General features: G+C 48.3%; 1 protein-coding gene across 1 annotated transcript in view; it reads left to right on the top strand.

Annotated features, from left to right (window-relative positions):
* FHAD1 (forkhead associated phosphopeptide binding domain 1) overlaps positions 1-17,064 on the top strand; it is a 169,433-nt gene that overhangs the window by 31,935 nt on the left and 120,434 nt on the right. Inside the window, exons 3-4 of the mRNA XM_045298951.1 lie at positions 7,208-7,469; positions 16,947-17,056. Coding sequence (XP_045154886.1) covers positions 7,208-7,469; positions 16,947-17,056 — 372 coding nt within the window. The remainder of the gene's footprint in view (positions 1-7,207; positions 7,470-16,946; positions 17,057-17,064) is intronic.

Below are 17,064 nucleotides of genomic sequence, written 5' to 3'. Positions count from 1 at the left end.
TTCAGCAGCACTTCAGGACGTAGATTAGTTAGAAAGGCCAGACATGAGCCAATGAAAACCTTATGGATCACAACAGCATGTTTTCCAATATTGCAATGTGATGCTATGCTAATGCCCAGGGACAGGTCTACTCTGTCCTGAAGGGTTAGCATAGCCCAGCGTTGCATGTTGCTCTGCGGATTTACATTGCACAGGGCTAACTAAGCCTGGGAGGAGTGGTCTCGGTAGGGCAATGACTGGCTCTTTTGTGTTCTAAAATGTATTATGTGGTTTCTCAAAATGAAAATCCTGAGGATCATTTATCCTTTTTGTGGGGTCTGAACAAGTGTCCTGTTTGAGCTGAGGGGACCCCCAAGGTGAATCTGAAGCCACTGCAGCAGACAGCCCATCTGTCACTGGCTCTCAGCTCCAGTGTCTGCTTTAACACATCCCTCGATCCCTGTGCTGTGGTCTATGTGCTTCCACCCACCTTAAGGTGCTCCCTCCCATCACGGCAGTTGTGTGGTGACAAGTAAAGGAGCCCTGGTGGCACAGTGATTAAGCACTTGACTGCTAACCAGAAGGTCAGCAGTTCACACCCACCAGCTACTCCCTAGGAGAGAGGTGGCCATCTGCTTTCCATACAAATGTGAGCCTTGGAAACCCCATGGGGCAGTTCTACTCGGTCCTGTAAGGTTGCTGTGAGTCGGAATCCCTGGACTGCATCAGGAGGTCCCAAGTAGAATGGACAAAGAGGAATTAGGCTATGGAACTGGATCCAAGGAATTCTTCTTTGAGTGAGCTTCATATGTAAACTAGGCTTGCTTTTGTTTTGTTTTGTTTTGTTTTGTTTTGTTTTGTTTTGTTTTGACGGCCACTACATCACCTTCGCCTAGGAATCACAGCAATTTTCAATTCCCGGTCTTCTGATCCCCAAACCTCTGTCATCTCAGACTTTGGCTCTGGTGCTTCCTCTGTTTCTTCAGCTGTGTGTTCTGCCCGTTCCCGTGCCTTGTGATTTTCTGTTGCACGCTGACCATCGCACATCTGACGAAATGTTCTTTCCTTGGTCATGAAACAAAAAGCCAAACCAAGCTCACTGCCTTTGGAGGGGCTCCCACTCAGCCCACCCCCAGGACAGAGGGAACTGCCCCTGTGCATTTCGGAGGCTGCACATCCTGATGGGAGCAGAACACCCCAGCTTTCTCCCGAGGAATGCCTGGGTTGCTCACATGCCGACCTCACAGTCAGCAGCCCAGCATGGAACCCACTGGGACATCAAGTCAGCCCCTGAGCCCCATTGCCCACCCCCCTGTACAGTTGGTGCTGATGCAGGGTAAGCTGACGGGAACACCCTTCAATCCTGTGACCAGGCCTCAGACTTTTAGTAAGCCTGTGCTTACTCAATGCTCCCCAAAGGCTTCTCCGTTTTAGGTCTAAGGCCAGTTGATGAGCACTGCCACTCATCAACATTGAAATATAAACTTTGAATGTTAAGATACTTATAATTCGTGTAACTCATCACTGCAATTACTTGACTCTATTTCACTATGATCCGTGCTCTCGAAGTTATTTCACTGTACTGGATCTATGTGGTACCAACACTCACGGAATTCCTGAGCATTTAATAACCAGCTCTCATGAGCTGCTCCAAGCTGGCCCAGCGCCCCTCGGGCACAGCGGTAAATAAAGCCCAGGCTGGACTCCCAGGAGGCTGTGTTGTTCCAAACTGCTTCCAGGAAGTTGTGTGTAGCACGAGTTAACTCCAGAGGGGAGTTGCCAGTGTTCCTAGAAAAATCAATTTGTAAATAGCCCACTGGACACCTTACAGTTTATCATACAATCTATTTTTTATTTACCTCTTCGGGAATCATGAAATCTTTCATTTTTCATGGCCCGATCACCTGAAATCCTTTTGTGAGCGCTGAAAGCAGTTATAAATCATGATTTCATATGACCCAGAAGCTCTGAGAGTACACATGTTGGATTTCAAACAGCATCGCCCCTTCCTGGCTACAGGACATTAAGCGCATTAGGCTCACAGAACTCCATTTGTTAATCTATAAAATGGGCTTAAAAATACACACGCTCTCTCCCCTCACCTAGTCAGACTGTTTGAATGACGAAAAGGGATGTTCTGTGGTACACCACAGCACAGCCTCTTCCACATGGGTGTCCTCCTTGTGGTGGCCCATGGCCACTGTAGTGACAATGGTTACAAATGGCCGAGCACACAACCAGCTCTTCAGGGCAAAGTGGTGTACACAACCCTACCCTGAATTTTCAGGGTGTAGCACTCAATCTTCACCCCTTTACCAGGTCAAAAAGCAGACCTAGAAGTGATCATACAAGAAAACTAAGTTGGTAATCAGAAAGAGAAGTGGATTCTGATTTCTTGGGTAAACCATTGACTGGAGCGTGTCGAGGCTGCTAAGTGTGCATTCAGCAGTGGGTGTGACCAGGGCGAGTCCCGGCATTTGAAAAGCCGCTACTGTAGCCGTTCTCCTGTGGGTTGAGACCCCTTTGGGAGTGAACAACCCTTTCACAGGGGTCGCCTAAGACCATCGGAAAACACATATTTTCAATGGTCTTAGGAAGCGAGACACGGCTCCTCTATCCGTCTCCAGGCATGTATGCCCACATGCAGATTTGCTGATCTGGTGAGAAAGAAGTTACGTATCTCAACCTTCCTCAACCCTCCCTCACACTAATATTGGCTTTTTACTCATGTCGCAAAATGTAGCAATGTAGTTTACTGTTGTTTTATTAAGACTGTTACCCAAGCTATACCATGCTTCAAGACAAAATTTCATTTATTTGTAACTAGAAATAAGTATTTCACAATATATCATTACATTGTTTTTGTGATTAATCGCTATGCTTTAATTATGTTCAACTTGTAACAATTAAAATACATCCTGCCTGTCAGCTATTTACATGACAATTCATACCAGTAGCAAAATTACAGTGATGAAGTAGCAACGAAAATAATGTTATGGTTCGGGGTCACCACAACACTAGGAACTGTATTAAAGGGTCGCTGCATTAGAAAGGTTGAGAACCACTGTTCTACTGTAAAGCTAGCTGGGGGAGGGGTCACCCAGGATTACGCTACAGCACAAGCTGCCTCTAGAACAATATTTTAAAAGCCAACCACACAACATACCATTTGGTGAGGGAACAGGAAGGAAAAAACTTAAAAGGGAAAAGGCATTAGCATGGATGTTAAAATGAACTTCTCTGAAATCAGACTTGTTGATAAGTGACCTTGACCCCAAGTTCCTTTTTTTTTTCTTCAAAGTTCCAATTTTATCCTAATTGGACCTAGCCATGAGTGAGCTTTTATGGCTCTACTTATTTACTTACCACTGCAGCTATTTATTTCTGAGAAAACCTTGACCTTACTGATGACCGAGCAGATCTACCCACCAGAGGGACCTAACTTCCACTATCCAACTGAGGCCTTCCCCAGTCTGAAACAGCAAGCTTATAAAAAAAAAAAACGCCATTACAATAAAAAAAGAAAGAAAGAAAAGAAAAACCCTTCGTTTAAAAATTCTGAACCCCAAAAGCCAACTGCAGCCTTTGTTGCATTTAAGTATCCTTGGCGGGCCCTCTCAGGAGCCCTTGTTAACTAGGGTCCTGGGAACTGCAAGTCCCAGAAACCAGCTCTAACTTGAGCTCCGTATGGAGCAGTTTAGGTTTTCCACCTGAGCCAGGGTCCCCAAACCAGCCCCCTCCACCGGCCCCCGCCCCCGATCCCCTGACACACACCGTATTTTGGCCTCACTCAAGTCCCATGAGGTCCCACCGCTACCGAAAGCTCCTGGTTTTGTCCTCTGTGGGGCTGAGGCTTGACCAGTACTAGCTACCCTGTTTCCCCGAAAATAAAACAGTGTCTTATATTGATTTTTGCTCCCAAAGACGCGCTAGGTCTTATTTTCAGGGGATGTCTTATTTTTCCATGAAGAAGAATACGGTACACATTTATTGTTTATTGTTTTATTAAAAGAGACCTTGCACTTCCTGTCTGCTCCAGCCGCTGTGGCCAACAGTGAGCTGTGCGGTGGTGCCCACCGCTATAGTCAAGAGTCCAGAGTTACGGTAGCTTCGGGGGGCCTTATTTTCGGGGAGGTCTTATTTTCCGGGGGATGCCGTATATTTCAGCGAGAGACGAAACTGTACGTAGGTCTTATTTTCGGGGGATGTCTTACTTTCAGGGAAGCAGGGTAGGTCTCCGTGACTTTGATTGGAACACATGCCTTCTGCCTGAACCAATCACTATGGCCAGAGAATGCGATTGGCTGAGAACCACAAGAAGTGAGGGATGCGGCGGGGGGAGGGGGACTGCCCCAGAGAGAAACTGGAGTATAAAACCCAAAGACCACTAAGTGGGGTCAGATGCTCTCTTTCTCTGCACTCTGCCTCATTGCTACAGAAGTGGAACGCTTTGGTCCTGAGACATGCTCTCCCCTTGCGGTACCTTCGCAAGGCATAGGAGGGGGGCTTTGGAACGTTTGAGGGCGGAGTTCTATGGTCTCTTCATTCCACTTTCCCATGAGCTTTTTGAAGCCCCTTCATAATTGCCTAAGAGGCCCCGTGAGCATCTCAGAGCAACAGTGACTCCAGTACCATTGTCAATCATCACTTTCTAGAAACCTGGGGTGAGAAGCATCAGACCGGCCCTTCTGGCCTTCTGTGGATCAGTCAATAGCTATACACCAGTGAGGACAGGTCACAGGTGTGGTGGAGTGAAGGCGGCTCCTGAAGAGGGCGGGGTGAGGACAGGATGGGATGGGTGCCTCCCCTCCGGAAAAGAATTTCTGCAGAGACTAGGATCGTGTTAGTAGACAAATCAAAATGACCGCTAAGCTACCTGCTGATGTTATATTGTTGTTAGAGGCTGTGGACGAGGTTCGGACTCATGGTGACTGTACAACAGAGCAGAACACTGCCTAGGCCAGCATCACTCTCACGATCATGGTTAGGTTTGAGCCTGTGGTTGCCTCCTCTGTGTCAGTGCATCTCCTGGTCCTGCCCTTTTTGGTGTTGTTGACCCTCAGCTGTACCAAGCACGATGTGCTTTTCCAGGCTCTGGTCTCTCTTGACAGGAGCCCCGATGGCATTATCCGGTCAGCACTGGGCTGCAAGTCAAATGGTCGATGGTTCGAACCTACCAGGCACCCCACAAGAGGAAGTTAAAGTTATCTGTTCCCATAAGGATTCACAGCCTGTCTAAGGCCACCATGAGTTGCAATCTACTCTATGGCAGTGAGTGTGGTCTCCCCACACTTGGTCCTAAGGAGCACTCTGGCTGTACCTTCTTAGAGACAGGTGTCTTTGTTCTTCTGGCAGTCGTGGTACTTGAAGATATTCCTCACCAGCATCATCATTCCAATGCTTTGATTCTTCCTTCGTCACTGTCCCAACTGTCACCTGCATCTGAGATGATGGAAAATGCCATAATGAGGGCCAGGTGTACCTTTGTCCTCAAAGTGACACCCTTGCTCTTTAAACAGGTCCTGGGCAGCAGATTTGCCCAATGCAAAATGTCATTGACAGGTGCCCCCCAAACTTTGCAAAGTCCCACGCCTGGTAAGAGATTGGCAGTGGGCCAATGTCGTGGTGAGAGCTGGCCCAGGTAGCTCCCGGTGATGGCACATGGGTGCTTGATTTCCCTGACACCCTTCTCAGTGACTCCAAGAGTCGGCCTATGGCTGCACGCTGCACGGGGTCCTTGACCTGCTGGTCAAGACGTGAAGGTTGGGTCAGGAGTCCATCTGCTGAGGTTATAGACAGTTCTGTCTGCCGGTGCCCGATGTTGGAAGCATCCTATCTGTCCCCTCTTTAGGAGTCTCAGAGCGCATGCTGTTTCCATGTGCAGAAAGAGTGGCTTACACCCAGGGAGAATGGGTATGTGGCCTGCATGGACCACAAGCCCCTGCTGATGGCTGAACGTGGCTGCTGGATTCCACAGTGTGTTCTTCTGGCAGGAGAATAGAGAGGGAGGGAAAGCCACTGGTGAAGGAGGGGGACACAGAGGAGGGGAGGGGGAGGGAGGGGAATGTGAGAAGAGGAAGCAAGGGCCCAGAGAGAGAGAGCTGAGACCTGATCCCAGCTCCATCTCCACCACCGCCAACTGGACTATGGCCAAACGCCACGCCTCCCCCAGCCTCATTTATAGCCCAGGAGCAAGGTGCTCTCCTGCCCTGAAAGGTCATAGTGAAGGCTGGGTAATTTCAGCGCACGAAAGACAGCACTCCTAAGGTCATCATTAACTGCCTGGCAAGACGGGGTAGCATGAAACACAGGCCAGAGCCAGGCGGCAGGCCCGCTCAGCACTTGTATTGCTCCCAGGCGAGGTGGACGCTGATGGAGGTGCACGGGCAGCAGTGTGCCCCAGGGTGGAACCCCGCAGGGTTCTCACCACCGATGCTCCTGGAGCAGCTGCTGAGAGTCAGATGGGGGAGTGTGCCGAGTGAAGTGGGGAGCTCGCCGCCAGACAGAGCCTCTCTCCAGATGAGGAAGAGAGATCAGGATGTAGAGCCGGGCGGCTGCTCTGGAATCGCAGTGTTGTGCCCATTTGTTCTTCTCCCTCCGTGTGAGGATCTATTGCCGCCAGTAGTCCCTATGTGGTGCAAACTGTGAACCCACTCTACTCCTCACCGGAAGGTTAGCAGATCGAGCCCACCCACAGGCATCTCAGGAGAAAGGCCTGGTGCTCTACTTGGAAACCAGTCACTAAGAGCCCTGTGGAGCCCAGCTGGCACACCTGGGCTCTCCACATACACTGAGTGAGGTCGAGGACCACTGGGTTTTGCTGTGTGCCAGGCGTTCATTCTAGTTGGTGTGGCTACAATGATGAGCAAGATAGGCAAAGGGTACCTTATCTCTTAAAAGTGACTATCTATGAGCTCGGCAGTTCACAACCAGACCTGAGACCTTAGGAAGGACCACGCTCAGCCTCAGCCTCCTTCCAGCGGGTTGGAGTGTTGGGTTTATTAAATACATGAATGCATGTGCCCACCAGGCTTGAAGGACAGCACGCCTAGTAAATTAACAAGGGTATGACAGGCTGCTGTGTGGCCTGCGGTAAGTCCAGGAAGCCTTTGGGGGGCGGTCACTCATGAGCAGAGGCCCCAGGCTACAATTCTATGCTTGGAACAAAGGGGCGGAGACCACCCAAGCTGATTATAACCTCTCTGGCCCCTCCTGTCTGACCCTGCAGGCCTCCTACCCATGGGTGAGGAGTCCATCCCCCTGGCCAAGGCCACAGCCACCTTGGACCACACCGCAGCCGAGCCAGTCGCCCTCGCCGTCTCAGTTCCCTGTCCACCAAAGCATGCGGCCAGTGCAGAGGAGCTGGTCCCAGAGCTTCCCCAGGCCCACCAGGATCCAGCCCAGCTCCTCCAAGCGGCCTGGGAGCGCCGGCGGGAAGATGTTCTCATTTGTGGTGGACAAGACCCGAAAGTCTCCGGCCATCAATCAAGGTAGTCATCGGCACCTATGTTTGCGGCTTGTGGGGTGGATCTACTGGCACGAGGGCGGTCCTTCATTCTTGTTCTCATTTGTCTTATTCTAAAAGAAAGACAGTCCACGGGGAGGGGGGCGTGCACGGAAATGGACATCAAGTAAGACAAAGGTTGAAAATCAGTTGTATCCTGATCACACTGGTCCCTCCCCCCGTTGACTGTTGACTGTTTGGTGTACATCCTTGCACACTCTGGCCAGATGCACACATCAGTAAGCCCCTGGGTGAGTGTGTGCACGTGTAGACACACGTACGAATATATAGATGCCTCTACATGTAGACACCTCTACACTTTCACTTAAATGTGTAGAATTCTCTGTAACTGAACACCACCACCCCTTGCCCTCCACAGCTCTAGAAGGTTTTAAAAATAAGTTTCTTACTATATTACACATGGGAAGGAGGCTGGGGTCTATCAAAAGTCACTTCCCCAGAAGAAACATATATGACCTCATCTAATTGTGTTCAATCAAATTACAGGATTATCTCAGCCGGGCTGATAATTAAACTCAATGCTGGGCTGCTGTAGGCTCCACCGGGCCTCTAGGACTTCCCCCCACCCACCGCCCCACCCACCACCACCACCACCACCACACACAGACACCTACACCCTGGAAGAACTCTTGACCTTTGGGGAAGAGATACACTTCCTGCCTCACCAGGCCAACTTCATCCCTGGGCACATGTAGTATTAAATTTAAAAAATGTCACCGAGGGAGGTGGGTGAAGGGCCAGCCCCCACCCGCTGCTACTCCTACGAGTTCAGTAATACTACTTCTGGGTTCAGTAATGCACAGTTGTATGGTTAAGATATATAAGTATTATATTAAAGTCATTGAGAGCATGAGAGATATTACGATAATACTGTCAGACACATTACATGATACCATCGCTTGCCTCAGCCCAGCTTGGTGGTCCACGTGGAGAGAGGGGGAAGGGAAGGAGGGGAAGGGAACAAGGGAGAGGGGAGTGACCAGGGAGTGAGCAGCAAGGAGCTCAGAGTCAGAGAGAGAAGTCCGAGAGCCTATATTGCTGACCCTTGCCTATATACCTTTTGGGGGCAAGCCAACCCACTAATTACAGGTAGAGACATACGTCACAGGGAGGGGTTGCACTATAGGCTACACGGCAATGAGAGGGTGGTCTAGGGGGTGGTCTCTGGGTCTCCATAGGAACCATTATCAGTAGGGTGCGAACTCCGCCCACAGGAACCAAACTAATGGCCTTAGGCTCCAGAGAGAGGTAACCCATTGTCTCTAGCATCAGGGAGCAGGCCCACCCCTCTGGAGGGATGAGACAGCAGTCTGGCAGCAAGTATCTGACTTCCCCCCACTGGCACACTGGTTTCAGATCTCTAAAACAGCCAGAGCACTCCTTAGAGGTACGCATAACAATACTTCGTCTGACGTGCTTGGGACATGTCGTCAGGAGAGACCAGTCCCTGGAGAAGGGCATCAGGCTTGGTCAAGTGGAGGGCAGTGCAGGAGAGGAAGGCCCTGGACAGGGTTGATACTGTCCGTGGCTGCAACAATGAGCTCGGGCGCAGGGCCGCACGACTTCACTCGGCTGTGCACAGGGTCACTGTAGGTTGTAACCAACTGGTTGATAGCACTAACCACAGCACTAGCTTGGGATGTTTGGGTACACAACTTAATTTCACCTTGATTTCTGATGGCAAGGCTTCTCCATCCTCTTCCCTGGCTGCTCTTGTACCTTCAACCACCTCTTGGTCTCACTCCTGACTATTCACTGAGACAGTCTCCTCAGCCACGAAGACACGTACTGTTAGAAAATACAAACTGCGGAACAAATGAAATGTCTCACTCCAGTTTGCATCACTTCTTTGTCATCCTCAAATGTATCCCGCGGATCCACCACCCAAGAAATGACTCGGCCATTTCCCCACCGTGTTTTGTTGTAGATGTCCACACACAAACAGAAACACCAAGGGACTTTTAATGATCTTATGGTGAACACCACACATTCACTAGCTTTATCAGCTTCTTGCTACACTTCACTGTGTAGCTGACTCCCTCTTCGTTATTTCACCTCATTTCTCACGCAGTTCAAAGTGAATTTCAGACATCTGTACACCTCCCGATAGCGCTGGAAAATGCCACTCAGGTTGGAAATCTCTCACAATATGACCGGGGAAGAGCTGCCTCCCTAATCGCGGAGAGCGAGCAAAGCTAATGGGGACTTCATGTGCTGATGTGGCACAACTCAAAATGAGAAGGAACAGCCGCAAACACCCATTCATAATCAAAACCTACAATGTGCGGAAGCATGAACGCAGGAAAATTTTCCAAAGTCAAATGACATGCATACAGGTTGATATCCTCGGCAGTCGGGAGCTCCAGTGGATGGACGGCATTGGCCATTTTGAATCAGACAATCACATGGTTTACCGGGCCAGGCATGTGGCACAGTTCACAGGAATGGCATCACACTGCCAAAAAGGGAATGGCAAGCTCTATCTTGGAGTACAATGCTACCTGTGACCAGATAATAGCCATATGTGAACAAGAAGACCAGGTAATACCACTGTTATTTGAGTTTACGCCCCAACCATTACAGCCAGTGATGAAGAAATTGAAGAATTCTACCGACTTCTTCCGTCTGCCATTGATCAAACATGTCATTCCTGGTGGTGGGAATGCAAACGCTGGAAACCAAGAGGAAGGAGCAGTGGTTGGAAAACGTGGCCTTGGTGATGAAATGGAAGTAGGAGATCGCATGATAGAATTTGGCGAGACCCGTGACTCGGGGTCTTTCGTGAAGTTGTAATCAAACGACGGGCCAGGACTACGTTCATCTGCAGGCTCACCTAGAGCTGAAGCACCTGCACTCAAGGTGGCTCCCACTTACCTGGCTGTTTTCAGGAGGCCTCAGGTGGACATATCCATGGGGGAGCCCAGCAATGTCCTCACAAAAGAGCAGATGTCTTCTCCAGAGCAAAGGGATCCCAGAGTGCATGCAAGAAGCTGCGCTGTCTTTTATGATCTCGCCTCCGGATTCAGACCCCATCATTCCCCTGATCTGTTACACAGGCTAGCCCCGCACCATGTGAGGAGACCCTACAGACGGGCTTGAATATCAGGAAGAAAGATTACCAGGGGCCTTTTGGAGGCTGCCTGTTACGTTTGCCCTCTGATCCCAAATGGTTTATGTGGCAGTTATGCAGTTTCATGTCATCTTGATAAATAAGAATGAAGGGGCGGAGTCAATCAGGTCCCTCAATCCCTCTTTGTGGGTGTGGCCTTCTCATGAGGATTCTGGAAACTTCCCCTCTTCCTCCCTGAAGGTGGGCCACTCTCTCTCTCTGCCTGCTTTGCCTTCCTGTTGACAAGCCACATGGAGCCACGCTGAGGCAGCCAGACCCCTGGAGATGCTTCCACCGCCACTGGATCCACAAGACTTTCCACCCACAGGCCTGTGATCGTCCTGCATTTGGCATCATTGCATATGCTTTGTGAGTCTGAAGAGGAATTCATGGGCTAATATTGGACATATGAGCTACTATCGAACTTGTGGACTTGATCTAGGCTGGGCTGGGGTGTTTTATTGATGCATAATTACTTCTTGATATAAAGTTCTCTCTTACTCATTATGTGAATGTCCTTGGATTTGTTTCTCTAGTCAACCAGGTCTGACACAGTTTACATCCTCCTGCATATAAAATGCCCTTGCCCCCTCTGGAGATTCCTAAACTGCTGATCCCTTTAAAGCACTAGTTCCAAGTCAAGAATCTCATCGGCTAAATCACATGCTCGCCACATGAGCCTCATTGGGTGTAGCTCCTTCAGAGCAAGTTCTATTGCTCTGGAGACCTGTGAACTAACGTGACTGCTAGTGTTTCCTGCACACATCCAACAACCTGGGAGAATGTCTACAGACACTCCTGTTCCAAAAGGGGGAAACAGGAGACAAGAGCCACTGGCCCACCAACCTTCTTAAATCCTGCGGGGGAAATGTTGGGAGTTCCTCAATCTTACTCTGTTCAAGAGTGATTTTCTGAAAATGCTGGGCTCTTAGTTCTACCCATTGAGCCATCTTACTTTTGCCATGAAAGGGATCGTTTTCTCAGTCTGCTTCCTGCCTATGGAGGCCTCTTTTATTTTTACATTTAGTCCAAGCTGGCAGTGTTTATGGCTGAGGTTCAATCTATCTGACAAAAGCCCTACCCACACATTTCTTTGACTTAAGCCCTCTCTACCTTGGGATTCTGCAGAGACTTTCGAAGGGCAACACCCTTAAGCTTCTTAGAAGCTGTATAGTTTGACTGAGTCATTTAATTTCTCAACTGTACGGCTTGATTGAGTAATTCTCAGAAGCTCTACGGTTTGAGTAATTCTCTTGAGCACAGTCTTGGATCTTTCTGAGTTCTTTGCAAAAGATGGTACATTCACACCCGTGGCTTCATCTTTAGGTCATGTCTTTGGAGAGTGTCCTTGATGTGACGGTTAACCAGAATGGATTTCTCAAATTTTGTTGCCCTTCTGGAGAGGTTGAGAATTTTCAAACCCAGTACTTCAAGTCGTGCTTCGCTGTTTGTTGAGCGTTTTTTCCGTTAGCTTACAGAGTCCAGCTGGCGCAGTGGTGAAGCACCCAGGTGCTAACTGAAAGGCCGGCTGCTGAAACCCACCAGACCTGTGGGAAAGAGCTATGGGAGTCTGCTTTGGTCCAGATGACAGCCTGACGGACCCCACAGGGATGTGCTTCTCTGTCTTATGGGATGGCTTCAACTTGATGGCAGCATTCAGTGAGGAGGGCAAGGGAATCGTGTGTCCAAGGGCCAGGTGGTTGGTGGGGGAGGGGCTGCGTGTACAGAGGCCCTATCATGGGTTCCAGGAGATGGTCGGGGTAGCTGAGAGATAAGCTCCATGAGGAAGGAACCTAGCATGAGTCGGACCTCATGCAAGGAGAAGCGGGCAGCCACAGGAGGGTACTAGGCAGACAGGAAGTGTCTGCAACCAGGAGTTGGAATACGTTTGACACAATAATTTCCTCTTTGGAAATGTTTTGTTCAAGAGCCTTGGCTCACGGCCTCATACAGATCATAGGAGAGACCCAACTCATTACAAAGCGGAAGCAGGATTTTCCTGTGATCCCAGCTTCCCTGGGCTGTACACAGAGAGGGAAGGCTGGGCATTCAGCCCCTTTTCTTCCTGTGGCCTCAGAAGCACAATGGACAAGTTCAGTCTCAGCCACTTTCAAGCTCACACATTCCCCAGGTCCCTCGGGCCAGTGCCTGCGTCCACTAGCTGTGCAGGGTCCACAGACAAGTTTAAGACACCGGAGAAAAATCATTGGCTCGAAAGTACATAAATACTAATGCAGAATAAAAAATGAATAAATGATTAAGTAAAATATCCACAAGTGTGAGGGTGCAAACTTCATTACTAATGGTAATATTCATCAATGACTTATGACGTTGGAAAATGGTTGGTTCGATTTCTTATTTGCCGAGAAGACAGAGAAAGAAAAAGGATTGCCCAGAAGCCATGTTGCCCTTGTTGCTGCGGGGTGTAGGGGGGTTGGCCCCAACTCCCAGCGATCCCGTGCCGAGCAGGACAAAATGCTGCCCGGTCCTGGGCCATCCGCACAGGTCTTGTCATGTTTGAGCCCATAGTTGCAGCCACCGTGTCCCTCCATCTCCTTGAGGGTCTTCCTCTTGTTCACTGCCCCTCCACTTTACCAAGTGTCATGCCCTTGTCCAGGGACTGGTCTCTCCGGATACCGCGTCCAAAATACACGAGACACCACATCTTGTCATTCTCCCTTCTAAGGAGCTTTCTGGCTGTTCCTCTTCCAAGACGGGTTTCTTTGTTCTTTCGGCAGTCCATGGTCCTTTCAGGATTCTTCTCCGGCACCACAATTCAAGCTCATCGATTCTTCTTCTGTCTTCTTTATTCAATGTCCAACTTTCACATGCACATGAGGCAATTGAAATACCATGGCTTGAGGCAGGTGCCCCTTAGTCCTCAAAGTCACATCTCACTTTTCAACATTTTCAAGCGGTCTTGTGATGCAGATTCACCCAATGATGAACCCAATGTGATGTATCGTTTGATCTCTCATTTTAAGTTTTTTTAAATTTTAATATGTATATATATATATATATATATATATTTCATAATCCAATCACATCAAGCAGATTTGTACAATTGCTACCACAGTTTCCAAACATGGACTCCTCCATCGCCCCTCCACCACTTTACTCCCCTCTCCCTGAAACCCGTATTCTACTGGCTGTCTCTCTAGGGTCACCAATCCTGGGTTTCATATACTGAAAAATGGAAAAATATATAACATAACAAGACACCTCTGAGATATACCCTAATATGAACAAACAAAACATTATGAACCAAAAATACAGAAAAATTTGGAAGCCAGATCAGGTCCAGCATGCATCGTAGTGGGATCTACTGACACAGTTTTAACTGTTCAAGCCAGATTTCCCCCTTTGATCTTCTACACTCCTCTCCCCAAAGCTCTCTGTTTAGTAACCACTTTCCTCCCATCCCCCAATTGTAGATAAAGGAGGTTCTCCAAGACTTATTTCCTGTGTAGAGCCACAAATGAGTCTTGGGCTCCCACTGTCAACCGTAGCCTTCTGTACTCCGGATTTTCACAATTTAGGCTCTGATACTAGTCCCTCCCCTGACTTCGAATTACACGGAGTCCTTCGATGACTGATGACGGTGTGCTTCTTCCATGCGGACTTAGTTGACATCTCACTTAGATGGCTGCTTGTTTGGAAACAAGTCTTTAAAACCCCAGACACTCTTTTATCTGACAGCCAGGATGGTAAATGATCTTTATGCTTTTCATTTCTTTCTTGACAACTTCCAATTGTCCTATATTTGTACCTTTCGCATTCCAAGTTCTAATCATGAATGCATGCTGGCAGCCGTTTCTTCCCAGTTTGAGTCTTGCCCCTCAGTAATGAAGGTCCTGAGGGCTGCGTTCCTGGAGGCTTACTCCTTCCTCCTCGTCATGGCCAACCGGACGGGGAGCAGGCAGCTCTTCCTCAGTCAGACTCGGAGCGCCTCCGCATCTGAGGAGCTCGCGTTCCAGCATTCTCTCCAACGATGTTTTGCTTCCACTCAGGAGAGTTTCCGTGGCTGCTTCCTGTGAAGCAGACACCCGAATCCTTCTTCTTCGTCTGCTCTCTTTGGGTGACCCGACTGGTATTTTAAATAGCAGTGACATCGCTGCCTGAGCCACCACAGGATGACAGCCTGCCAGGGCGGCTGATCTTGAGCTTCTCGCCGGCATCTTCCTCCAGATTCCGTCCGCTTGATGTCTGTGTGCCGTCTGGAGAAGTCCTTTTGTGTGGGGGCAAAGACGCTATTTGTGATGAAGGAGTTGGTCTTGCAAAGGTTTATCAGACCTTCTTCATTTCTGCCACAAAGGTCACGATTTCCAATTACTATTTCTTCCTCTTCGCTTCCAGTGTCACATTCTAATCACCAATACCTATCAGTACATATTGATCTCATGTCTGATCAATTTCATACGGAAGAAGATGGTGGAATTGTTTGATTTATCTTTAGCCCAGTGCTTGGTGCGTAAACTTGAACAATAGTTGCGTTGACTGGAGTTTCTTGTCTATGGGTGGATGCTGTCCTACCACAGACAGCACTGTACTTCTAAGTAGATCTTGAAATGTCCTTTTTGACGATGAATGGGACAGCAGTCCTTGAATTTGTCATTTTCCAGCATAGTAAACTATATGATTGCCAGATTCAGCATGGTAATTGCCAATTCATTTCAGCTCACTAATGCGTAAGATATTGATCTGTATGCATTCTGCTGGTAGTCTATGTTATATTCAATATTATTCATCAATACCCTATTCAAAGTCATTCATTCTTCTTTGATTTTCCTTGCTCACTGGGTGATTTTTGCATGCATATGGAGAAAATCGGAACACCAGGGCTTGGATCGGGTGTGCCTTAGTCCTCAAAGTGACATCTTTGTTTTTCGACCCTTTAGAAAGGTCTCTTGTAGCAGATGTGCCCAATCTGATACATCCTTGGACTGCCTGACAGCTGCTTCCATGGACCTTGATTGTGGATTCATTTCAAGTAAAATGAAATCCTTGGTAGCTCCAATCATTTCTTCGCTTCATATGATGTTGCTCATTGGTCAAGTAATAAAGATTTGGGATTTTTTTTACCCTGAAGTGTAATTCATAATAAAGGCTAGTTTTTTATTTTCATCGTCAAGTGTTTAGGTCCTCTTCACGTTCAATAAACAAGACTGTGTCACCCGTAGACAGTAGGTTGTCGGTGAGTCTCCTGCTAACCCTGACGCCACATACTTCTTCATGTGATCCAGCTTTCCAGAAATCACAGTCAGCTAGAAGTTCAAAATACGCAAGTAGGAGCCAGTGACTCTCAGAGCAGGATTCTGGAAATCTTTTCAAAATGTATATACACAAACGCATCCACTGTTGACTTCAATAAGTTGCAATACATTTGATATGAGCTATGGGAGGAGCCTCCAGGCAAAGCAATGCCAGCACCTCTGGAGGCTGTTGAAACACTGGGTGGTATAAGAAGAAAAAATCATCAGAAAAGCCTAAGCGTCCATCACGTGGGTCTCTAAGCTCTGCTGCCTTTGGACGAGGGGCTACAGCGCTGATGTTACAGAGAATGGGACCACTACACATCCTGACGTGGGAGGATGCCCGGCTTTCTTTGCAAGTGAGAAAAGCAACTTGGAAAAGAATGTCTGCAATGAGATTACATTTTTCTTTTTTAATTATATCAATACTTGAGTGATATACTAACAATGGAAATCAGTAACATCTAGTGTTACCTTAGGAGCCAGCAATCTTTTTATGCAAAGAGCCATAGAGTAAACATTTTTTTCTGGGCCATACAGTCTCTGTGGCAAGTACTCAGGTAGTGTGGAAGCAACCATTGGCACTATCGAAACAAACAAATGACAGTAACCAGGTTACAATAAAATTTTATTTACAAAAACAAACGAGGGGCCAGTTTCAGCCCCAGGATTGTAGTTTGCTAACCTCTGTTCTAAATCAGTATGCCACTTACTTCCTGTAACGGTCCTTTATAACAGAGACTATGAGTGTCACTCTGCTATACCTGTGGAGACTAAGGCTTACCCATTAAGGGATCTGCTCAGTGTCATGTGACTTTTAAAAAATCCTGGAAAGAGACCCCTCCCAGCAAACAGCACCATTAGCACTGGGGAAGAGGATGGGGCGGGGCTCTCCCTTTGCAAGATTTCTGCAACGTTCTCATCGGTTTTCAGTGAACATATATGCTGCTGAATCGTTTTGAAATTGGATAAGATGTAAAAAGGGGACATGAACTTGAAGGTGAATCGGGAAACTCTCTCGAGGAGGCCCTCGGGAAACTCACAGTCGTGCTCTGTGCTCCCTGTTGATGTTGTGTGTTAGTGTGGACCAACTCTGTGGACCTGTCTGGACCAGGAAAGGCCGAGGGACTTCCCAGCGCAGCACCTTCCAGAGAGATCTTTGCCAACCAGGACCTGGCCCAGCAGGACAAGGTGAGGGG

The sequence above is a fragment of the Echinops telfairi genome, unplaced genomic scaffold, assembly GCF_000313985.2.
Source record: "Echinops telfairi isolate 266 unplaced genomic scaffold, ASM31398v2 ScPeMD7_7457;HRSCAF=8495, whole genome shotgun sequence".
Lineage (NCBI taxonomy): Eukaryota > Metazoa > Chordata > Mammalia > Afrosoricida > Tenrecidae > Echinops > Echinops telfairi.
Note: the sequence above shows the minus strand (reverse complement) of the source record. Positions and strands in the feature narration are given on the sequence as shown.